The sequence below is a fragment of the Aotus nancymaae genome, unplaced genomic scaffold, assembly GCF_030222135.1.
Source record: "Aotus nancymaae isolate 86718 unplaced genomic scaffold, 86718_ANA_hifiasm-v0.15.2.pri h1tg000003l, whole genome shotgun sequence".
NCBI classification, from domain to species: domain Eukaryota; kingdom Metazoa; phylum Chordata; class Mammalia; order Primates; family Aotidae; genus Aotus; species Aotus nancymaae.
The window spans coordinates 38,415,049-38,439,548 of NW_026988414.1; the positions used below are offsets into that span (position 1 = coordinate 38,415,049).

The window sequence follows — 24,500 nt, forward strand, 5'->3', positions numbered from 1 at the left end:
CATGGAATGTTGGGTGCATACTGATATCCTCAGAGAAGACACTGCTGGTTTTCGTTTGTTTTTTAAAGACAGAGTCTCACCCTGTCACCCAGGCTGGAGTTCAATAGTGTGATCATGACTCACCACAGCCTCAAACTCCAGGGCTCAAGCAGTCCTCCCTGCCTCACCCTTCCCAGTAGCTGGGACTACAGGTACACACCACCTTGCCTGGCTAATATTTTTATTTTTAGTAGAGACAAGGTCTTGCCACGTTTCCCAGGTTGGTCTCTAACTCCTGGGTCAAACGATCCTCCTGCCTCAACCTCCCAAAGTGCTGAGATTACAGATGTGAGCCACCACAACCAGCCAACACTGATCTTTTTCATTCAGGTACAGAGGGGAATCTCATGCTGAAACAGAATGTTCCCTTTTCCTCTTATTCTATCCCAGATAAAGAAATAACTCTCAATCCTTGTAATACTTTTCTTTGGTTTTTGTTTTCCCAGAAAGCTATAGAAAAGGAATTGCAGAATATGTGAAAATACACATTTAACATAAAATGATTATTTACAGGGTCAAAGAACTAAAGAAAGGCATTAAGTGTTGCACTTCAGCAAGCAGTCAAAATCGGACATCTGGAAACTCCTCTCCAAAACGAATTCAGAGCTCCCCTGTGGTCTTGCCAGGGGACAAATGTTCTCCCAAAAAAGTCAAGCTGGGACTTCAGTCACTCACAGTGGCAGCCCCTGGCTCCACGAGAGGGAAGGCTCATCCTCTGACCAGCCACCCACCTAACATTCCTTTTACCTCTGCACCTAAGGTCTCTGATAAAAGGGGTGGCTCCAGAGGGTGTCCTTCACAAGAGTGGGTCATTCAGACTAGCCCTGTCAAAGGAACCGTGCGGTCTGGACATCTGGCCAAAAAAAAGGCAGAAGAGTCAGCACCATTGTGCTCTGAAAAAAATCGAATAGGCAGCAAAACTGCCCTTGGGTGGGGAAGCAAGGCCTCAGGCCCAGGAGAAGGCCTAGTGCATGGTAAGCTGTCTACCAAGTGCAAGAAAGTGCAGACCGTGCAGCCAGTACAGAAGCAGCTTGTGTCGCGAGTTGAGCTCTCCTTTTGCAACACCCACCACAGAGCAGAGCACAGTCAAGACAGCCAGAGGGGCATGCCTGCCAGGCCTGCCTCTGAAGCTTGGACAAACATCCCGCCACATCAGAAGGAGAGGGAGGAACATTTGCGTTTCTATCACCAGCAGTTCCAACAGCCACCTCTCCTCCATCAGAAGTTTAAATACCAACCACTGAAAAGGTCTTTATGCCAGTCCAAGCCCCCAGAGGGTCAGCTCACAAACGAGACTTCCCCTCTGTTCCACTCTTACTCTGAAAACCATGATGGAGCCCAAGTAGAGGACCTTGATGACAGTGATTTCAGCGAAGATTCTTTTTCACACGTCTCTAGTCAGAGGACCACAAAGCAAAGGAATACCATGGAGAATAGTGAAGACTCATTCTTCCTGCACCAGACGTGGGGGCAGGGTCCTGAGAAGCAGGTGGCAGAAAGACGGCAGAGTCTGTTTTCTTGCCCCAGGACAGAAGGTGACAAGAAAGGTCTAACTAAAAGCTGGGTGTACTCCAGGAACCCCATAAACCACAGAAGAGCAGCACTCGATCACAGCTGCAGCCCAAGTAAGGTGCCCATGGACTGGAGCAGAGAGTACTCTACCTCCTCAGGGCCTTCTCCCAGAGACAGCCTGGCAGAGAAGCCTTACTGTTCACAGGTAGATTTCATATATAGCCAGGAAAGAGGTGGAGGCTCTTCCTTTGATCTCAGACAGGATGCCTCCCAAAGTAAAACTTCTAGGCAGAATGAGGGCAATTTGCCATCCCCAGAGGAAGATGGTTTCACTTTCTCACTGTCCCACATGGCAGTTCCTGGATCCCCAGAGCAAAGAGACACAGTCACCACACCTCTGAGAGAAGTCAGCATAGACAGCCCAATCCAGGTGACCAGCACTGTGAAAAACAGTCATCCTGTCGCAGGAGAGGACCCTAGGGGGCAGTTAGGCTTGCACGCTGAATATGCTGGACTCATGGCTCCCCTCACCATGTCCCTCCTGGAGAACCCAGATGACGAAGGCTCACCTCCCTTGGAGCAGCTGGTCCGGGATGGGGCTATGCACAGTCTAGTGGCAGAGAGCACTGGGGGCCCAATTGTGAGCCACACAGTGCCATCTGGTGATCAAGAGGCAGCCTTGCCAGTGTCTTCAGCAACTGGGCACCTGTGGCTGTCCTCATCTCCCCCTGATAATAAGCCTGGCGGTGATCTTCCAGCTCTGTCCCCATCACCCATCCGTCAGCACCCAGCTGACAAGCTGCCCGGCAGGGAGGCAGACCTGGGAGAGGCCTGCCAGAGCAGAGAGACTGCACTTTTCTCCCACGAACATGTGGGTAGTGAGCAGTATGATGCTGATGCAGAGATGGGGCTGGATGGCTCCTGGGGTTTCCCAGGAAAGCCCTTCTCCACCATACGTACAGGGGTACCCCATTCTGGACCTACACTCACCCCACAAACAGGAAGTAGTGATGTGGCTGACCAGCTTTGGGCCCAGAGGAGAAAACATCCTACAAGGCTTGGTTGGCAGGAGATTGGTTTGTCCACAGACCCCATCAGGTTGCCCTGCAACAATGAGAATGTCACATGGCACAAACCCAAGCCGATGTCAAGGTGCTTTACAAGGCCAGGTTCTCCCCTGGCCCTCAGCTGCTCTCCCAAGACTGCAGGGACACTCCATCAGCCCACCCTGGAGCAAGCACAGTAAGTTGGACACTTTCCTAAGACTTGAGCCCCTTTGGCACCCACTCTCCTCTCCAGCTTACTGTTTTGTCATGGACAAAGAGAAGGCCATGCAGGGGTACACAGGTGAGTTAGTCTGCTTCTAGCTCCAACCCTCTGCTTTGGTCCCAGGCCCTCTACAGGAAGTAGAAATGATAGACTAATAGGCACCATCTTGTGCCAAGTATGCCAGCTGCAGTCACAGCCTTGAGAGCCTTTCTGCAGGGAAACTGTGGGAAACAGGCAGCTCCTGTGGAAGAGCAGCAGCACCCAGCCCTGCCCTTCAGTCCAGCTGGGGAGCCCGTCTCCTTCCCTGTATCTCGTTGGTACTCGTATTAAGCTGGCCCTGGTCAAAAACATGACCATTTTCAGCAGAGGCAGCTCTCAGCTTAGAAATGAGATCAGCTCCAGAAAGTTGCCCAGGAGAGGATGGGAGGCCAGGAGGATCACGGTGTTCTCTCTGGTGTTCCCAGGCAGGTGGTCATCCGAGCACACCAGGAACAGCTGGATGAAATGGCTGAGCTTGGCTTCAAGGAGGAGACACTGATAAGCCAGCTGGCTTCTAATGTAAGTAGCCCTGACTGGACACCCAGTGGCTGTTGGGAATTAGCCTGCAGCTAATTTGATGGTCATCCTTGTTTGCTGTGGCTGTGTGGGGAAAGTGTCTGCTGGCACACACTAACCGTGACTGAGGCCTCGAGCCTCCTCTTGCCACGCCTTTGAGACAGCTTGAGTAGAGGTACAGGTGGAAGATGGTGCAACACGCACTATTCCCAGGCCAAAATGTTTCCAGCCTCTATCCTCAGCTGCTCTGCCTTCCTGGTGGTTTATCAGGGCTCCTCCCTGTGACTAATAGTGACCAGTCTGCTGCCTACCACACGTAGTTATTCCTACTAAATACCCTTCTGCCCTACAAAATATTCCCCTACTTGGAAAGTGTCTCAAATGCAGAGAAGTGGGCCCCACCCTGTGCCGTAGCAACTATCCTACGTGTTCCCCCACTGGGAGAGTAGCCTGGGTTCTGAAACTTTCCTGCAAGAGGAGGGACTAGAAAAGCAGATCTGGCAGAGTGCCAGCAAGAGCAAAAGCTGCATGTGTCCCTTGTTTCCTTCTCAGGATTTTGAAGATTTTGTGACCCAGTTGGATGAAATCATGGTTCTGAAATCCAAATGCATCCAGAGTCTGAGAAGCCAGCTGCAGCTCTATCTCACCTGCCACGGGCCTGCCGCAGCCCCTAAGGGAATAGTGCCATCTTAGAGCCAGATCCTGTACTGAGATGGCAGAGGCCCTGCAGGAGTCTGTGCTGGGATCTCAGGGGCTGGAGGAGCCTTTGTCAGGTCCTCTCTGCAAACACCAGAACCCACATGCTGGTCCTGCCTGTGCCAGCCTCACCCCAGCCCCACGTGGCCTCGGATAGGACCCACCCTCTCCCTCAGGGCCAGGCCCCTGTCCCTCCTCAGTTCCAAGCATAGGAGCACCTCCAAGAAAAGGTAGGCCAGGCTGAAGAACCTAATGCCTTTCCCTTGGGCCTAGAGAATTTGCTTAACTGACCCCATTGCCTGTGGGAACATATTTGGGTCTAATAACCCTGAAGATGTTTCTAACTTTGGGGATCAGAGGATGGGGTGGTCAGTGGTAACCTGGAGGTTAGAGGTCACAAGACAGAGAAGACAACATGCTGAGCCCAGAGGCTTCACCAGCTGAATTCTGTGCCTAACTTAGAAGGCTAAACACTGGCCCAAACTAAAACATGGTGCTAGTGGGACCAGTGGGGTGAGCTCTGCCCCTTCAGCCCTTAGAAACTGAATTTGGGATTTAGTGTTTTTGAAAATGTAAATTGGACAAACCTTGACTTGATGTGTCCCTAACAGCAGCAGATGTGGGGTAGGCCTTAATGCTTACAGCTCCCTTCCCTTCCTGCAATCCAGTTTTGAGACAGAAGAGGGCGCCTGTGTCACACATCTTTCTCTGACTTTTGCGGGCGTGAAAGGCCTCTGTACAATGCCCGATACTCTCATGCTTCCATGGCAGCTCCTGGCTCCTGTCTGGGACACCTCACTCCCAGCCCCCTCACAGAATAGTCCGTTTCCTAGCCTGGCCCTCATCTAGGACCCCCTACCCAGCCACCCTGCCTCTCAGGGGCCTGAGCTGGGAACCTTGGCACAGAGTGCTCTGTTCAACAGCCTGAGGCCTCTGAAACAATTCACACACACAAGCCTTCAGCCAATTTCTGCCTACTGTGTATCTTTTTAGCAGGAAGCAGCTCAGTTTCAGTGAAGACAAAGTAGCCTCCAGGTGCCAATTACTTTAAAGCTACCCTAAGTCAAATGGAGATTCATGAGTCACAGCCTTGGCCCAAATGCCTATTATTATGTGACTTTTATTTCCTTCAGATAAAGGATAACTAACTTTTTAAGGTTTTACAAGGAGGGCTTAATTAAAAGGCCAGGAGAAGGGTTAAATGGCTCTTGAGACTAGCACCCTGGCCCAGCTGCCCTTTGTCAGCCTGACACTCCCTCATCTGACCGCCAGAGGGCATCCTTATTGGTGTTTCCCGACCCCGGGGCGCTGCAGCCCCTCCTCACATGATCACTAAAAACCTTAAAAGATCCAATCTAGCCAAAAGCTCAAGTGGGACAATGGCACCGTATTATTAAAGAAAGACAAGAACACTTACTTTAGGAATGAACCCCGTTCTATCACATACAATAGCACCACTGAGAGCTGGTCAAACAGTTTCAATCCAGTCCTGCTTGTGGCGCATAAATGCCTGTAAGTGCTGCTGCTGCTTTTCCTGGGTTATCCCCCTGAAGGCCCAGGCTATCCCAACTCAACAGTCAGGAAGGCCCATGTCCGTGATCCAGAGACAGAGCTGGGTCAGGTTTAAACGACTCAGTCTTGCCTTTGCAGACCAAAACCAAGACAGACAGGTCTTAAGTGGGAAGAAAGTAAGTTCTGAAACAGAAAATGGTTAGGTCCTATTCTAGCCCAAGCAAATCTAAGCAAGAAATCCTTTTATACACCACACAGCTCCCCACTCCCATAAAATAGCCTTGGTAATAAGTTATCACAGCAAGACATACCGTTTACATTTTTATTAGTAGTTCTCTCTGAAGAATCAAAATAGTTAGCAAATTATTTTAGATTCATCAAGACTGTATAGCCTTTGTATTTAGATCTTTAATGATGTACACATAATACAAAACAAACCAAAGAGACTGATTTCTATGACTAGGTGTTATTCATTGTGTCATCCTAAAGCAGTGGGCTGGAGGGGAGGCTGTTCAAGGAGAACAGAGGTGGAGTTAGTGCTGGCCGACTAAATCATGGCCTGTCTGCTCACTCATTCAATGTGCTGGGAAGGGGCCAGTGATTTCTTGAACTAACAAACAACTGTTTCCTAGAGCAGGGGCTCTAAAACCCTGGGTAGCAGAGGACTGTGGTCCAAACCAAGCCAAAAGAAAGGTTGGGACAGCGAAGCATGGTGACTGCCTGGCAGAAAAGGCAAACTCTGGGCCCCACAGGGAAAAGTGCATTCTTCACACCTCAGAGACATTGCAGAACCAGTGTAACACTATGAGACTTTGTTAGGAGGGGAAAAATTAAAACCCTGGAAGAATCTTTCACTTGGATTCAACTTGATTGATTGGATTTCAGTCTACCCAGTCTCGGGGAAGGGGGAAGCACCTAGCTCCACAGCAGCACTGAGTCTGGCCCTCCCACCCCGTCTCCCCAGCTCCTCTCGGCAGCTAGGCCAGGTTTCAGCTGAGGACATAAGGACCCCAGAAAGACTAGGATAGTCTATCTGGAGGGCTGAGGTGGAAAGGACACTTCTCAAAATGCAAATACATTTAATACGGAAGGAAGCAGGGCAGTTCTGGGGGCACTCACATGCTCAAATCTTCCCCACCTTCCCAGCTCAGGGCCTAGGCTCATAGAGACTGGCAAGCACAGTCTCCACACCTGACTTTCTAACCCCCAAAAGAACATCCGGAAGCTGCCCCTTCTCCTTCCCCACAGGTGGGCTCTGCAGGGCCTCCCAGGGATGGTGGTTCTGCAGCAGGGCCTAGGCAGGGCCTGGTCTCAGCTGGCTCCTGCCCGAGCCATGAGGTCTTCCAAAGCATTGTCCTGGTCATTATTGTGTAATAGTAAAACTTCCTTAATGTCTTTCAGCTCAAAGCCCATCTCCTTAAATTTGCTCATTAACTGAAGAAACTCCATCATCTAAGGGAGAGAAGAGAACACAGATTAAAGAAAAGGGTGAGGACACAGCACAGCTGAGTGAAGGAATGTGTGGGGGGCAGGGGGACTGGGGGACAGCGAGATGTCTGCATCCTTCCCCCAGAGCCCCGTGAGTCTCCATAAGGTCCCCTAGCAAGCAGAGGTGGGCCATGGAGGAAACCAAGGCAGATGGGTTTGGTAACAGCCCATCAACCCTCAGGAGTCAGCCCAGTCCCAGCTCACTCTTGCTGACCTCTATCTGGGTCCTACCACCCACATTCATCTTCCCACCAAGGAAGGATACTGAACCCAGAAATGGCTGCTTTCCAGGGAGCAGTCTAGACAAAAAGTGCAGCAATCTTCCTCCCTAGTCATCTAAAAGTTTGGCTTTTAGCCCAGGCCAATGTTCCCTTCACTGGGATTCTGAAGGTTTCAACCCAATGCTTCAACCAAGCCAAACACGGGCCTCGGCCAGTCTGAACACTTGGGAGATTCTGCCCTTCAACTGCTTCTGCATGTAGTTACTAGCAAAGCAAAAAGGCTGTTTATGGGCCAGGGGAGAAAACCAGGATGGACTACTTAGTCCCTGCTTTCCAGAGGGTTCCCCATGAAGTATGAAGATTCCCACCTTTTCTTCTGAACACTGGTGCATTTCCAGAGCCTCTTCCACTAAAAGAGGGTCAAAGCCCTTCTCACAAAGCTGTCCGTGTGCAAAGAGATAGTCAAGAATCTAAGAAAAGAAACAGAGTTTAGCACCTACTACTACTCTTTGCTGTGCTTTCCAAGAGATCTTAACAAACTAGAGTGTGTGAAGTCCACTCCCCGCACCACCCCCAGGCTATCAGATACTGGATAAGATTTGACTTTGTGCCTTGACTGTGTCCAACACAACAGGACCCCAGTGACTCTTTACTGAACAAACAGGTACCCACTTCTAAACATAAGTAGCCATTTTCCAAAGGAGCTGCAGCCACAGCTGACACACCTACCTGAATGTCGACTCCACAGCCTGGGCAGGCTACTCCTCTAAGAAACAGCCCAAGTCAGAAAATGTCGCCAAGGTTTAACAAAACTCCTGTACCCTATTCAACACTCTCTGGCCATATATGACAGGATAAAAATTCCTGGAAGGAGACATTTGACCATACCCCAAGCCTAACTTTGCTCCTTTTGGAGAGGCCGAGAAAGCAGGGTAGTTGGAGAACAGCTCCAATTTCCCAACGGCGTCTCTCAGCCTGGGTTCCAGAATAGCTTCCAAAAGAAGTACTGCTCCCAAGGCTGCTGGCTTCCTCTAAAACATGCCCCATGTCCTCACAAACTCACAGAAAAGGTTGGTGCTACAAGTCTGAGGGGCTCTAGGACACGGGCAGGACATGACTCCAGCTTCACAGGTCTGAGCCTGCCCTCCTGACTGACCAACCACTCACCTGCTCAATATTCTCTCCTTTCTTCTTCATGGCTCTCAGGACACACTCGTATGAGTAGCCCATGTTGACCACGGTCTCCACACACTGCCGCTCGCTGGGGGACAGTGTCTGCAGTTCAGAATAGGCCTGGGAACAGCTGGGCATGTTGGGCACTTGTGACACTGAGAAATTAGGAGGGTTGACCTGGTAGTGGAGAAATAAGAAGATCAAAGCAAGAAGACCTGGGCCCCCAAAGAAGTCACTGAAGCAGCCTCGTCCAGGGGCTGGCATTTCTGACACTACTCAAGCCCCAAGTCAAGCAGTCGGGTTGGAAGAAACAGCCAAGTTGCTAGCCAGACATCCCGAAAGGGAATGAGGAGGGGTGGGGGAGTGTCAGCTGAGAGGGAAAAGGCTGGGAGTTCACCTGCAATTGTGGCTGCCCTGCTCTGCCCTCATCCTCCCATCTTGGTGATGGAGAAAGCGCCACAACCGCCACAGGCCCTTGCATGCCCAAATCTCCAGCACTTGAGTTGAAGAAAGAAGTTGTGACTGCCCCCAGGACTGATGTCCAAGCTGGCTGCAATGGTTTCTCTCCAGGATTATCCCTTTCCCAGGCTGAAGTATCAGTTCTGAGGGGTCATTCTTCACTTCAAATACTCCCCTTTCGAGCTAACTCTATTCCAAAGTCTCGACTACTTTTGGGCAGAGGCTTTGAGTGTAGTTCTCATGCATAGACAGCTCAGGAACCTAGGGTATTGACGGGACTGCACACCTTTGCCCTACATCACATACTGTGCTTCATTTCCTGCTAAAGCTACCATCCTACAGCACCAGGACTGAAGGCATGCTAGCCACACCAGGCTGGATCCCATGGACTGGAATCTGGACTCTAAGGGTCCTGCCCACCAGCTACAGGCAGCCTACTCCCTGCCACTAGAACTTACTAACCCCAGTGTGACAGGCATACAGAGTCCTGTGATTAACTCCCCCACCACTTCTGATCATGAATCAGGCCCAAGGCAGGAAGACAGCACACTCCCAGGCCAAAGGACCTATCCACCATAATAACAAGATCACAAGCTCTTTTACAGCTCGGTACATGTCCTAAGAACCAGGGAAAATGTTTCAGAGAAAAATTTTTTTATTTCCTTGTTTTATTGGCGGTGGGGAGAGCCTGGTTAGGTGGTAGGAAGCCCTCTGTCCTAGAAGCAAGTTCAAAATGATATAGATATAACCAGATGCTCTCCTCAAAGTCTGCTGGGGAAAGCCAGGGGGGCTACAGGTCTTAGAGCCCATTCTGTTTGTGCGTAACCACCTCACCCACAGCACATCTCAGCAGGCCAGACACAGGGCTGTCGTTAGGTTATAGGAGTCACAAGGCACAAGGATTGGATCGCACCAATGTAGCCACTTGGCAGGTCGAAGATTGTGTCTCCCTCTTTAGAGACAAGCTTTACCTGGGCTCAATAATACCAACAGCCACAGAGCAATCCCAACTCTCACGTGACGTTCCCCAGCCAGGAAGGGGCCAGGACTATTCTTCAACTGCCTGCCCTTCTCATAATGCTTCCTGAATGCCCAGTGGGATGCAGGCATATACCCAGAATACTGCAAATTACAAACTTTAATAAAATCATATCTATTTTAAACATATATGTAGTACTCTCACATAACCTAATGGTAGAAACATTATTTGGTACTCTCTAGGTAAATGTGGCATAAATACAGAAAACTGGGCCAGGCACAGTGGCTCACACCTATAATCCCAGCACTTTGGGAGGCCAAGGCAGGCAGATCATGAGGTTAGGAGTTCTAGACCAGCCTGACCAACATGGTGAAACCCCATCTCTACTAAAAATACAAAAATTAGCCAGGCATGGTGGCGTGCACCTGTAATCCCAGCTACTCAGGAGACTGAGGCAGAAGAATCACTTGAACCCAGGAGGCAGAGGTTGCAATGAGCTGAGATCACGCCAGTGCACTCCAGCCTGGGTGACAGACCGAGACTCTGTCTCAAAAAATAAAAAAAATCCAGAAAACTGTTCAGATTATTTGATCCAGCTGCCTATTTCTAGGAAACTTGTCTAAAGAAATAATAATGGAAACCAATATTTATGTATAGGAATATATCCATCTCAATATCACTTGTAATAAGTATTAGGTACAACCTACCAAATATCCAGCACAGGGTATTAGGTTAAATAATGAACATATGACAGTTATTTAAAACATGGTACTTAGAAAGCATCTGTATTAAGTGAAACAATAGGCCGGGTGTGGTGGCTCATGCTTGTAATCCCAGCACTTTGGGAGGCCAAGGCAGACAGAACAGGCAGAAGAATCACTTGAACCCAGGAGGCAGAGGTTGCAATGAGCTGAGATCACGCCAGTGCACTCCAGCCTGGGTGACAGACCGAGACTCTGTCTCAAAAAATAAAAAAAATCCAGAAAACTGTTCAGATTATTTGATCCAGCTGCCTATTTCTAGGAAACTTGTCTAAAGAAATAATAATGGAAACCAATATTTATGTATAGGAATATATCCATCTCAATATCACTTGTAATAAGTATTAGGTACAACCTACCAAATATCCAGCACAGGGTATTAGGTTAAATAATGAACATATGACAGTTATTTAAAACATGGTACTTAGAAAGCATCTGTATTAAGTGAAACAATAGGCCGGGTGTGGTGGCTCATGCTTGTAATCCCAGCACTTTGGGAGGCCAAGGCAGACAGAACAGGCAGAAGAATCACTTGAGCTCAGGAGTTTGAGACCAGACTGGACAACAAGGCAAAACCCTGGCTCTACAAAAATACAAAAATTAACTGGGCATGGTGGTGCAAGCCTGTAGTCCCAGCTACTTGGAAGGCTGAGGTAGGAGGATCACTTGACTCCAGGAAGTGGAGGTTGCAGTGAGCTGAGATGTGCCACTGCACTCCAGCCTAGGTGACAAAGCAAGACCTTGTCTTAATAAAGAAAAAAATAAGATATATTTACTAATTGTACGTGCTGTACCATTATGGCCATATATTTTTAAAAGATGCATGGGAGAGTAATGAATCATTTTAAAGTATCATCTATCCTAACAGATACTTTCCTTGAACAGGGAAAAACAAAATAAGATGTCACCTTCATATAAATGTTTTATGAATCAGACAGGCAACAGGCTAATCCAGCAGACCCCAAACAGACGGACAAAGTTTAAAAGGATCCCTCATCAGCGGTGTTTAGGTTCTCCAGTTATTCACCAAATTTATTTAATCCAGGATACCATTTTCAAATATATATAATGCTCTTAGGATTAATATAGATATGACTTTTTAAACACCATTACTGCATTCATGGTAGCCATTTGCCATTATTTTTTCAATAAAAGAATGGTAAAATTTAGTTCCTGGAGGAGGCAAAGGTTGACTCCGGCATAAAAAGGGATATTCATACTCAATGACTAAAGTGCTCCATATGTGTAACCAAGTAGAAATTAGACAAAAATGAGAATTATTACAGAATCTTTCCAAATTAAATATGAGTGTTTGAGAGAAAGTAAGTTTGTGAGAGGAGACAAATATTAGTGCTAAATCTTCTGAAGAATCTGAGCATGCTCTCAGGCTTCAGACGGTAGCAGTCCTTTCTATACCTATGCAGCCCTCGAGCCTGACCTCAATCAAGACAGCTTCTACCAAGTCTTTCCATATACTTCCTTTTCACCCATTGCTAATGTGTGTGCACAACTTGGCAAGCACACTGCCACTTGCCGTCCCACAAAGCTTTGGTCCCACTGTTGGCAAAGTACTTATCACATTACATGGCTTTACACTTACTGATCTTCATCAACAGTTGTGGAAAAAATCTAAGTCCATTAGAATTTTCAAAGGGGGAATTTCATTTACCACACTAAAATGATCAAATGTCTTTACCATCTCTTCCCAAAAGCCCACTGAAATGATGATAAACAAACTAAGATCAGGCACAGTATCTCATGCCTGTAATCCCAGCACTTTGGGAGGCTGAGGCAGGAGATCACTTGAGCCCAGGAGTTCAAGACCAGCCTGGGCAAACAGTGAGATCCCCATCTCTACAAAAATTAGCTGGGCACTGTGGTACACACCTGTAGTCCCAGGCAGGAGGCTGGGGCAGTAAGCTATATTCCAGCCTAGGGGACAAAAATTCCATCTTTTAAAAAATAATCACCTACTATCAGGTTCATGGAGAAAAATTAATTACATAAAAGGCTGTAACATTTAGTTTAAGTTTTTTTTTTTTTGAAGTTGTAAATTAAGGATATGTCCCAGAAAATAAAACGTAAACACAATCCACACTCCCATGCAGCACTGTTCACAACAGCCAAGATTTGGAAGCAACCTAAGTGTCCATCAATAGATGAATGGATACAGAAAATGTGCTTATACACAATGGAGTACCATTCAGCCATGAAAAAGAACGAGATCCTGTCATTTGTAACAACATGGATGGGCCGGGCACTGTGGCTCACGCCTGTAATCCCAGCTCTTACAGAGGGAGAGGTGGAAGGATAGCCTGAGCCCAGGAGTTCAAGACCTGTCTGGGTAATATAGCGAGACCCCGTTCTCCACAAAAAGGAAAAAAACAGACAAAAACAACAACAACAACAACAAGAAGATGGAACTGGAGATCATTATGTTAAGGGAAATAAGCCAGATGCAGAAAGACAAACATCACATGTTCTCACTTATGTGTGGCATCTAAAAATCAAAGCAATTGTACTCATGGACACAGATAGTAAAAGGATGGTTACCACAGAGGCTGGGAAGGGTAGTGAGGGGCTGATGGTTAATAGGTCCAAAAAAAACAAAGAATGAATAAGACCTACTATTTGATAAGACAGCAGGGTGATTACAGTCAACAATATTTTATTGGCCAGGCACTGTGGCTCACACCCGTAATCCCAGCACTTTGGGAGGCCAAGGCAAGTGGATCACTTGAGGTCAGGAATTCAAAACCAGCTTGGCCAACATGGTGAAACCCCGTCTCTACTTAAAATACAAAAAAAATTAGCTGGGCATGGTGGCACGTGCCTGTAATCCCAGCTACTTGGGAGGCTGAGGCAGGAGAATTGCCTGAACCCAGGAGGCGGAGGTTGCGGTGAGCCGAGATCGCACCATTGCACTCCAGCCTGGGTAACAAGAGCGAAACTCCGTCTCAAAAAATAAAAAAATAAAAAAATTAGCCAAGCATGGTAGCACACACCTGTAATTCCAGCTACTTGGCAGGTTGAGGCAGGAGAATTGCCTGAACCTGGGAGGCAGAGGCTGCAGTGAGCCAAGATTGTGCCACTGCACTCTAGCCTGGGTGACAAAGTGAGTCTCAAATAATGGTAATATTTAATTGTGCATTTAAAAATAACTAAAAGAGTATACATGGGCCAGGCACAGTGGCTCACACCTGTAATCTCAGAATGTTGGGAGGCCAAGGCAGGAGGATTACTTGAGCTTATGAGTTTAAGACTAGCCTGGGCAACATGGCAAGACTCCCGTCTCTATAACAGCCAGGTATGGTGGTGCACGCCCGTAGTCCCAGCTACTCAGGAGGCTGAGGTGGAAAGGTAGCTTCCACCCAGGAGGCAGAAAAGGTTACAGTGAGCCGAGATAGCACCGTGGTACTCCAGCCTAGGCGCCAGAGCCAGACCTTGTCTCAAAAAAAGAATATAACTGGATTGTTTGTAACATCAAGAATAAGTGCTTGAGGGAATGGATACCCCATTCTCCATGATGTACTTATTTCATATTGCATACTCATATCAAAATATCTCATGTATCCATAAATACACATAACTACTATGTACCCACAAAAATAAAAAAACCATAAACAAAAACACAAAGAGATAGAAAGGGGATAGAAAATTACAGCATCAGCATCAGTTAAGGTGATCCAATATCTAACTTACAGAAATTCTTGTTTTGGTTTTATTTTTTGAGACAGTCACCCAGGCTGGAGTACAGTGGCTCAAACTCAGCTCACTGCAGCCTTGAATCACAAGGCTCAAGCAATCCTCCCAGCTTGGCCTCCTTAGTAGCTGGGACTACAGGCATGTGCCACCACATCCAACTAATTTTCTTTTCATAGAGATGGGGTCTCCCTATGCTGCCCTGGTTGATCTCAAACTCCTGGGTTCAAGCAATCCTTCCTTAGCCTGCAAAAGTAGTAGGCCAGCCAGGAATTCTTGAAAAATAAAAAAATAAATTAATCTCAAAGGAATGTTTTAAATTTCCCAGGATTTTAAAACTGAGCTGAACATCAGTCTGAAAGGATCCAGGTGGACCTAACACAATAACTGAACAAGGCACATCAAGCGGTAAATTTCAAATTACCAGAGATGAAGAAAAGATCCCAAAAGCTTTCAGAGGTGGAAGAGAAGGGGAAACAAAACGGAGCTTAGAATGACACTGGAATGCCAGAAATCAGTAGAGCTTATATTCAACTTAAAAAGTTAAAGAGAAAAGAAAGAAGGAATGGTCTTGAAAATGCTAAAGGAAAATGATCTTCAACTAAGAAAACTAAATCCAGCCAAATTATTCAAACGAGAGTAAAATTAAGACATTTTTAGATATGCAAGGACTTAAAACTGATAGGTTAACCAATGTATTTGGGGAAATTATCATTAAGTTTTTGATAGCCTTGTTGAAGTATCTGGACAAAATTAGCAATAGATGCAAAAAAAAAAAAAAAAAAAAAAACTGCAAATCTCAAAAACAAGGTAGTTTAACAACAAGAAACAAAAAGCCGCCAAAAAAAGTAATCACAGGCCAGGTGCAGTGGCTCACACCTATAATCTTAGCACTTTGGGAGACCAAGGCAGGCAGAACGTTTGAACCTAGGAGTTGCAGACCAGCCTGAGCAACATGGCAAGACCATGTCTCTACAAAAAAATACAAAAATCAGCTGGGTATGGCAGCATGTGCCTGTAGTCCCAGGTATTGGAGGAGCTGAGGCTGGAGGATCTCTTGAGTTTGGGAGGTCAGAGCTGCAGTGAGCTGTGATCCCGTCACTGCACTCCAATCTGGGTGACAGAGTGAGATCCTGTCTCAAAAACAAAAAACAGAGGCCAGGCACAGTGGCTCACGCCTGTAATCCGAGCACTTTGGGAGGCCAAGGTGAGTGGATCCCTTGAGGTCAGGAGTTCAAGACCAGCCTGGCCAACGTGGTGAAATCCTGTCTCTACTAAAATTTAAAAAATTCATCAGGCATGGTGGCACATGCCTCTAACCACAGCTACCCAGGTGGCTGAGGCAGGAGAGTCACTTGAATCCTTGAGGCGGAGGTTGCATCATGCCACTACACTCCAGCTGAGTGACAGACTCCGTCTCAAACAAAACACAAAGTAATCACAATATACTGTCTGAACTCAGCAATAAATATTTACCCAATCATAAAAATGTGAACAATAATATTAACTTACCTAAAATTTGTGATATAAATATGATGGAGGATTAGGGACGGGAGGGAAGGAGGGAGGGGCTACTAAAAGAGCTAGATCCTCAAGTTCTATAACAAGAAGTATAATACTGTCTAAAATTGATAAATTTAAACAAATCAATATAAGCATTTTATTTAGAAATACAGAGATAAATCCTGGCAGAAATAGCTTAATAAGCTAAAAGTGACCATGGGAAGCAAAACTGAAAAGGACAAGGTGAGGCAGGGAGCTACTATTTGTCAGTAATAAGCCTTTTAAAAGCTACTTGATTTCATTAAAATGTGTTTGTATTACTCTGACAAAAATAAATTCATTTTAAAAAATAGAGATAAAGAAGGACTCTGTATAAAAGTAATGGCAACATAAGAAATGATCAACAGATTTGAATACCTAAAACCTAAGGAATTTTATGTCAAAATTTATCTAAAATACAATTTAAAGGCAAACTGGTGCTACTCTTTGTTTATTGGATACAATTAGTAAATTCAGAACACAAAAATACAAGGGAAAAAGTCGAGAGATTTTCTTGAATTAACTGTGAAAGAGTAAGGAATGCATCTATACCTAGAGAAAGAGAACACAATAGCAGAATTAGCCTCACCTGTGAGCACAGCAAGGGCTGGGAAGCACTGGGCAGACACTGGCTAGACCAGGCAGTTGTAGGAGAAACTCAGAATAGCAAACATTCCAAGATTGCTCTTAAGATTATCCCATGGATGTCTCACCTTCTAAGCTTGGTTTATATAAATAGTAAAACATGAAATCAAAACCTCAAAAATGAAACCCAAACACTGGGCCTAAAATAGTTAATTCCAGGAACACTTCCCTGGGAATTCGGTATGAAAGATGTATAGAACCCAGATGACCATGACCACCACCAAGACAACTTTCCTGCCTGTCACTAGATATCCTGGAGAGAAATGTTTCTCTCACTTCTCTGAGAAAGGGTCTCACTGTGAGCCTCAAAAACACACAAGATAGAGGGCCAAGACAGGATGTAGGCTTTGCTCTCTGGGAATAGGAATCTTGACTTCCTTAGAAAAACACCAGAACTCACCAGGCACAGTGACTCACACCTGTAATCCCAGCATTTTTGGGAGGTCAAGGGAAGCAGTCACTTGAGGTCAGAAATTCAAGACCAGCCTGGCCAGTATAGTGAAACCCTATCTCTACTAAAAATACAAAAATTAGCCAGGTGTGGTGACACGTGCCTGTAATCCCAGCTACTCAGAAGGCTGAGGTGGGAGAATCGCTTGAACCCAGGAATCAGAGGTTGCAGTGAGTTAAGATCATGCCACTGCACTCCAGCCTGGGCGACAGAGTTAGAATTTGTCTCAAAAAAAAAAAAAAGGAAAAACACCAGAACACCAGCTCTGTTTATACCTGCAGGTAGAAGGCAGCAAATTCTCAAGCCAACAAGAAGCAGGCCCCTTCCCATCCTGAGATCAATAGGCCAGAAAGAAACTCCACAATCAGGTTGGTCAAAGAATGACAAGTGTTGTAGTTTGAGAAAGATCTCTGCTGTTGGTGTATTGGCTTTGATCTCTAAATGATTAATCTAACTTTAAATGAGAGGAAGGGAGTATTGGCCAAGGATCCCTGATCTTTTCCAGGAAGCTTTTAATTTCTCTAAAGCATACAAAGTACCATGAAGAGGAAGGAGTACAGTGCTGACCAGAGCCCAACAACTGACCAAGAGGAATTAGAATGAAGCCTAGTCCAAGAAGATAATGGTGTTCTGCACTCTATCAAGTTTATCTGGGCCAAGGTTTACGGACGTTTGCAAGCAGCTATGAGCACTGACAATAGAAGTATTCACACAGACTATCACTGACCAAGAATGCTATTGCTGGGACTTATAAAACAAGCAAAGATTTTATATCTTTTTACCAGCTAATAGCAGGCTTGTTATGATCTCTGACAGATATCCCACCAATACATTCAGGCTCCTTTTTGGCTCTAGTCTCTTGTGCTTTTACACTTAAAAAAATCTGTAAGCTGGACGGGCCTGGTGGCTCATGCCTGTAATCCTAGCACTTTGGGAGGCTGAGGCAGGTGGATCAAGTGAGGTCAGGAGTTCAAGACCAGCTTGGTCAACATGGTGAAACTCCATCTCTACTAAAAATACAAAAATTAGCTGGGCGTGATGATACACACCTGTAGTCCCCACTACTTGGGAAGCTGAGGCAGGAGAATCACTTGAACCTGAGAGGTGGAGGTTGCAGTGACCTGAGATCACACAACGGCACTCCAGCCTGGGCGACAGAGTGAGACTCCATCTCAAAAAAAAAAAAAAAAAAAAAATTCTGTAAGCTGGTATAGCAAAAGGTTCTTGACTTCTATGATTTCTATTCTAGAATCAATAATGTGTTATTCTGTACTGCCAGGCTCAGTGGCTCACGCCTATAATCCCAGCACTTTGGGAGGCCAAGGCAAACAGATCGCTTGAGTCCAAGAGTTCAAGACCAGCCCAGCCAACATGGCAAAATCCCATCTCTACAAAAAATACAAAAATTAGTTGAGTGTGGTGGCACATGCCTATAGTCCCAGCTATGCAGAAGGATGATGTTGGGGAGGATTGCTTGAGCCTGGGAGGTCGAGGCTACAGTAAGGTACGATGACACCACTGCATTCTAGCCTGGGCAACAGAATGAGACCCTGCCTTGAAAAACAACAACCAAACAACAACAAAAAACATAATATTTGTCCTCAGGAAAGGGAGTTGGGAGGGATTTAAAAGACTTACTGTGGGACCAGTATTTGGAGGTGATGATTCCTCTGTACACACAGACAAAACAGAGAGGGAAGGCATCTGGGAGGACGTCAGGGCTGGCATCTCTGTGCCACTGTCCAAGTTCAAAGCTGAAAGCCCAAGAGTGTGATGTCCGTTGAGCTCACTGGCACTGCTTTGGGTGGAAGGCTTTAGGGAATTCTGGAACGTGCCATTGCGGAGGCAGGATGTGCTATGGAAAGTGCTCGCCAGCTTGGCTGTCTTCTGATTGCTGTCATCAGAGTCAAGTTTGGGGAAAGACAGGGATTTGATATTGCTTACTGCAGGTATAGGGGGGAGGGACACTTTGGAAGACAGTGACATCTTTTCACAGTTGCCCAACTGTGGTAAGGTTATAAAGCCATTGGGTTTATGAAGAGGCTTGAAATCTAGGGTCGCCCGTTCCAAGGATGCCAGGACCTCCTCATCCTGTAACACTGACCCAGAACCTCCCCTGGGCAAGTTATTGTCCAGTAACTGAGCCATAATGGGTCCAGTGGTTCCTACCAGAATATTTCTCAGCTCTTCCTTCTCATCAATAGTTTTTAACTCCAGATTATCAAATGGGTCTTCTTCACACTCAAAGTCAGCAAGATTGAAATCTGCCTTTATGTGTGGTGGGCTGAGAACTTTCTGTTTCGTGGCACTACTGCTGACCCGAGTTGGAGTGAGGATGCTGTTGTGCTGCAAGCTGGCAAGGATGGGGTTAATAGGAGGTGGCATTGTGGCTGTACTGTGAGTCTTGGAGAAGCTCATTTTGCTATCACCCTCTGGGCCACTCTTAGAATTCACTTCAGCTTCTGCTTCTGCAATTTTGAGCTCCGCTTCCCGCTTGGCTTCTTGGATTTTCTTAATCTCTTCAGCCCACTCAATGGTTTTCTTTTCCAAGGAGAAGTCATACTGCAAAGATACAGCAGAGGAAGAGGGTGTGAACCCAAGTGGCCATCCTTCCCCTACCCAATGCACTCCTTCCTCACTCCTGGTGCAAGAGGAAAACCGGACAAGGCAGCATTTAAAGCATGTGAGATGATCCCCACTAAAAAGAGTAAGGCTTCCAATGTCCTTATAAGATTTAACCAAACTATGTTCCCTGATTACTTGTAGAAATTAATTAGAAAGAACTCCTACAACCTCTAACCCAACATGCCAGGCCAAATGTACCTTGCTACTTCCCTTCTCTCTCTCTCAGGCCATTTCCCTTCCTAGAATTCTTCATTGGTGGCTCAAGCAGAGCTCAGTTACTTCCTCTGTGAAGCTTTCCTGATGGCCCACTCCTTCTTTGTAACTCTTACAGCATTTGTCTCTATCAGTCATTTGATGCTGAGCATATATGACCACATGTAGCTTTCATCTTCAATCTCTAACTTCCCAAAAGTATCACAAGCCTCTTGTGGGCAGCAATCTGGCAACAGACCCTCCTTAGGTCTCTATTATGTAGCGAAATGTCAAATCCCAAGCCAGGTAATGATAGCCCCGAATATTTAAGAATACCTGTAAGGTGCCATGCATGATTCTAAACGCTTTTTATATATTGACTTTCCAGATTTTCTAAATAATCCTTTAAAGTAACTACTGTTATCCCTACTTAACAGAGTCTACAACCAAGCATAAAGCTGGACGGTAAACAGAAGAGCCTGGATTTGAACCCAGGCAGTCTGACTATAGATTCTATGCTCCTAAACACTATCTATTAGATTATGATGAACGGTTGTAGTTAAAATGCAGAAAATCTTCTAAGAAATCGAGGCATATTCAGAGTAAGATTTTTACAGAGCAAATTACACAAAGATCTACTTCATGGTTCTTTAACAATACCTTAAGTATAGCTCAATTTACAAAAATTTCTTTTGCACACTTAAAAGAAATACACCTATAATATAAAGCAACATTCACAAAGGACAGGAAAAACCAAAATCTTTGGTTTTCACCCCAAAGCACTAAGCTAAACAATGCCTATGTGCATGTCCAAGGTTAGAGACACAGTAAAAGTAAAAAAGGGGGAAAAGAGAGGTCTAACATGCTAACACCAGAATTTTAGACTAGAAGAAACATAGGAAAGAGCCCCTGGTCATTCTCAAGCCTTTCAAATTCAAACAACAAAAGAGAAGCCTAGAAAGGCACATATCAAGAAGTTACTTTAAATCCTGAGCCAGTTGCTGTACCTCAGAAAGACACATGGAGGGGCCATGTGTCTTTCTACATATCACTGGGCCTCCTTTCTACCACTAACAGAACAATGAGAAAAGAGCAGTGACAATGACTCGGCTCTTCTAACTGTGGAGAAAATCCAATTTTGCAACTGGTTTCCTCCATTAAAAACGGAGGCTAAAACTAACTTCCCATTGCCTATAAACATTGTTCTTTGAAGTTTTATTCAAAAAACAATTGAAAATTTCTTCCCTTTCCTAGCAAATGTTCATTAACTTTTGTTGTTTAGTTACCGAAGTAATGTAGAATACCTGGAACACAGAAAAACAGGGCATGCTGCAGGGAGGGCGGGGGCTGGGGGTGGCAGAAATATTAAAGTAGAAAAGAATGTGGTTTGGAGTATAATAATAAATAATATAATCTAGCATTTATGGAGTTCCAGGAACCAGAGTGAGCATTATAAATGCATTATTTAACTCTTCTAACAACCTTAAAAGCTAATCATCCTCATCCTACCTTTACAGATGAGGAAATGGAAGCTTGGAGAAATTTAAAAATCTGTCCAAGATTATACAGCTATTACATGTCAATTCTCCAGCGCATGTATAAGTGACACCAGTGGATGTTCTAAACTATGACAATAAGGGCTACCTCAGGCTACCGTGAGATACATTCAACAAAGAGAAGCAAGGGCTGTGTATCTTTTACTGGCTCAACTTAAAGGAATTTTAGCTGAAGTTGAGTTTGTATTGTCATGCAAGGGCAAATATGACAGTTACAGGAACTTTCAAGCCATCTGTCTAGGGCTCTAGGTCTGACTGTTCTCTAGGTACAGAAGGGAACAGTACCAACACACAATCTAATTCCCCATGGAAACCCCAGGCAGTCAAAATTTAAGCCTGCTTTGTAGGATAGACACAGTGGCTCATCCCTGTAATCCCAACACTTTGAGAGGCCAAGGTGGGCAGATCACTTGAGGTAAGGGGTTTGAGACCAGCCTAGCCAATATGATGAAAACCCATCTCTACTAAAAATACAAAAATTATCCAGGTGTGGTGGCATGCCTATAGTCCCAGCTACTCAGAATCAGAAGGCTGAGGCAGGAGATCTCTTGAACCTGGGAGGTAAAGGTTGCAGTGAGCCTAGTTGGTGCCAGTGTACTCCAGCCTGGGCAAACGAGTGAGACTCTGTCTCAAAAAAAAGGTTACTTTGTGCAATTAGAGAACAAAAATATTTCACCTGGCCCACGTTGGAATGGAGCTCTTAGCCTTGATCTCCTTTTGTTATCAGTGGGTGCTATGAGCACCATCAGCACATTACCATGCATCTACTAGTGCTTCAGACTGACCAAACAAATGGGAAATGCCCAGCAAAGCCCAAATCGACAACAACCTGGGAATCAAAACAAGTTTTCTGAAAGCATCAATAAAGCAGTGAATGATGAGAAACAAGATAGGTGTTTTTAAATCATATTACTAATAGTATCATGAACACAGATAAGTATTTAATGACTATTTGTAATTGCCAATAAAAAGAATTCTCGAACAAATAGAACAAGGAAAAACGTTATAAAGTAAGTCTATCTCTCTTCTGGCCCAATAAAGTCTCCATACACAAAAGGAACATTAATTCAGTATTAAAGATGCTTAACATAAGATGCTTGGCATCATTGGTCATGAAAGAAATGCAAATAAAAACCACAATGAGAGACAACTTCACACCCACAAGAATGTATATAATCAAAAAGAGTTAATAACAAGAGTTGGCAAGGATGTGAAGAAACCAGTACCCTCTTGCAGTGCTGCTGGGATTGTAAAATTGTGCAGCCACTTTGGGAAAAATAGGAGTCCTTTAAAATGTTAAACACAGAGTTACCATGACCCAGCAATTCCACTCCTATGCATTATACCCAAGAAAACTGAAAACGTGTCTACATAGAAATCTGTTTAAAGATGCTCAGAGCATCATTATTCATAACAGCCAAAAAGTGGAAACTACCACAATGTCCATCAGCTGATGAACAGATAAACAAAATGTGTTATATCCAAACAATGAAATATTATTCACCCATAAAAATAAATGAAGCACTAATACTTCACTCATACAATATGGATCAACCTTGAAAACATTATGCGAAGTGAATAAGCTACATGCATACTGCAGAATTCCATTTATATGAAATAGCCAGAATAGGCAAATCGATAGAGACAAAAGTAGATAGTGGTTGCCTGAGGCTAGGAGGAGGGGAGAATGGGGAGTGACCTCTAGTGGATACTAGGTTTCCTTTGGGGTGATGAAAATGTTCAGGAATTAGATGGTGGCTCACACCTGTAATCCCAGCACTTTGGGAGGCTGAAGTGGGCATATCACTTGAGGCCAGGAGTTAAAGACCAGCCTGGGCTATATGGTAAAACACCATCTCGACAAAAAATACAAAACTTAGCCAGGCATGGTAGTGCATGCCAGTAGTCCCAGCTACTCAGGAGGCTGAGATGGGAGGATCACCAAGCTCAGGGAGGTCGAGGCTACAGTAAGCCACAATTGCACCACTAGACTCCAGCCTGGGTGACAGTGAGACTGTGTATACAAACAAACAATTTAAAGAAAAAAAAAAAAGGTAAATTTCATGATATGTGAATTATATCTCGATAAAGATTTTTTTTCCTCCCAAAAGTAACTGAAGTTCCCTCATTATGATTATTCACCGCATGTAGACTTTGGAAGATAAAATAAGTAATACTTTTTAGAGTAAAATGGTGATGCCTTAGTGAATTCCAGAAAAACGTCTTTTCCTGAAAGCTGCATTTTTAAAAATCTTCCTATGTCACAGGAAGAGTTATTTTTCTGTTTCTCTAGGTAACTTCTCTAAACTGTACCTTGAGGACAGTGATTAAGGCATTTATCTCTACCTTCAGTGCCCAGTAGACCACCTCTCAAAAACGGGCATTCAGTAAATGTGTACTGCAGAAAGTAAGTAACACAGGGCTATTTGTTGCTTTCACTGAGTAATTCAGTACATTTCTATATAACTGAGCCTTAAAGATGGGAGGATTGAGAAAGAAGCCCTCGAAGAGATAGCATTTACGCACAATCTAGAATAAATAGATTTGAACGGAGAGTTTTCAGTATAGTGAGAAAAAGAATATTCCAGGTGGAGACAACAACTCATGGGCAGAAGAAGTATAGAGTGAGATAATGTACAAGGTCTAACAGACTACTAGCAATGTGGTTTGGAGGCAACATGAAGGAGGTGATGAGCTCAACTGTTTTGCTATAACCTTGTGTCTAAACTAGACTCAGTAAGGACTGGTCAGTCACTGAACCTTTTGAATGGTTTTGAACAGGGATGTGACAATTTAAAACTTTAAGATTATTCTAGAAACAATGTAAAAAATAGAATGAAAACACTGCAAGCAGGAGGGCCAATTAAAGAGGGTACTGCAACAGCCCAGGCGAAATATGAGGTAAGGCTGAACTGCAATTTGAGACACGGTATATCTAACTTGAGTGACTGAAAAGAGAACGAGGACATTAACAGAGAAAGGGAAAGAGGTGAAAAAGCTAGTTAAATGGGCAATGGGAATTTGTTCTGTGCGAGGTACAGAGTCCCAGGAATATACAATCTAACAGAGTACACAAAACCTGTATGTGTGTGAAACATAAATGTGTGTGTGTAACAATGTGAA

General features: G+C 45.0%; 2 protein-coding genes across 7 annotated transcripts in view; one reads left to right on the forward strand and one right to left on the reverse strand.

Moving 5' to 3' along the window:
- Positions 1-6,433, forward strand: part of KIF24 (kinesin family member 24) — a 74,530-nt gene extending 68,097 nt beyond the window's left edge. For 2 of the 3 annotated variants that reach the window (XM_012463218.2, XM_012463219.3), the window contains exons 11-13: positions 553-2,793; positions 3,285-3,378; positions 3,928-6,433. In XM_012463218.2, the coding sequence (XP_012318641.2) occupies positions 553-2,793; positions 3,285-3,378; positions 3,928-4,068 (2,476 nt within the window). In that variant the 3' untranslated portion in view covers positions 4,069-6,433. Of the gene's footprint in view, positions 1-552; positions 3,229-3,284; positions 3,379-3,927 lie in introns of those variants that run through there. The other variant, XM_012463220.2, reaches the window with a different exon arrangement.
- UBAP1 (ubiquitin associated protein 1) overlaps positions 1-24,500 on the reverse strand; it is a 100,379-nt gene that overhangs the window by 23,983 nt on the left and 51,896 nt on the right. For 3 of the 4 annotated variants that reach the window (XM_012463222.2, XM_012463221.2, XM_064380561.1), the window contains 4 exons: positions 18,643-19,566; positions 8,460-8,642; positions 7,661-7,762; positions 5,892-7,035 (listed from right to left, as the gene is read on the reverse strand). In XM_012463222.2, the coding sequence (XP_012318645.1) occupies positions 6,895-7,035; positions 7,661-7,762; positions 8,460-8,642; positions 18,643-19,566 (1,350 nt within the window). In that variant the 3' untranslated portion in view covers positions 5,892-6,894. Of the gene's footprint in view, positions 1-5,891; positions 7,036-7,660; positions 7,763-8,459; positions 8,643-18,642; positions 19,567-24,500 lie in introns of those variants that run through there. The other variant, XM_064380563.1, reaches the window with a different exon arrangement.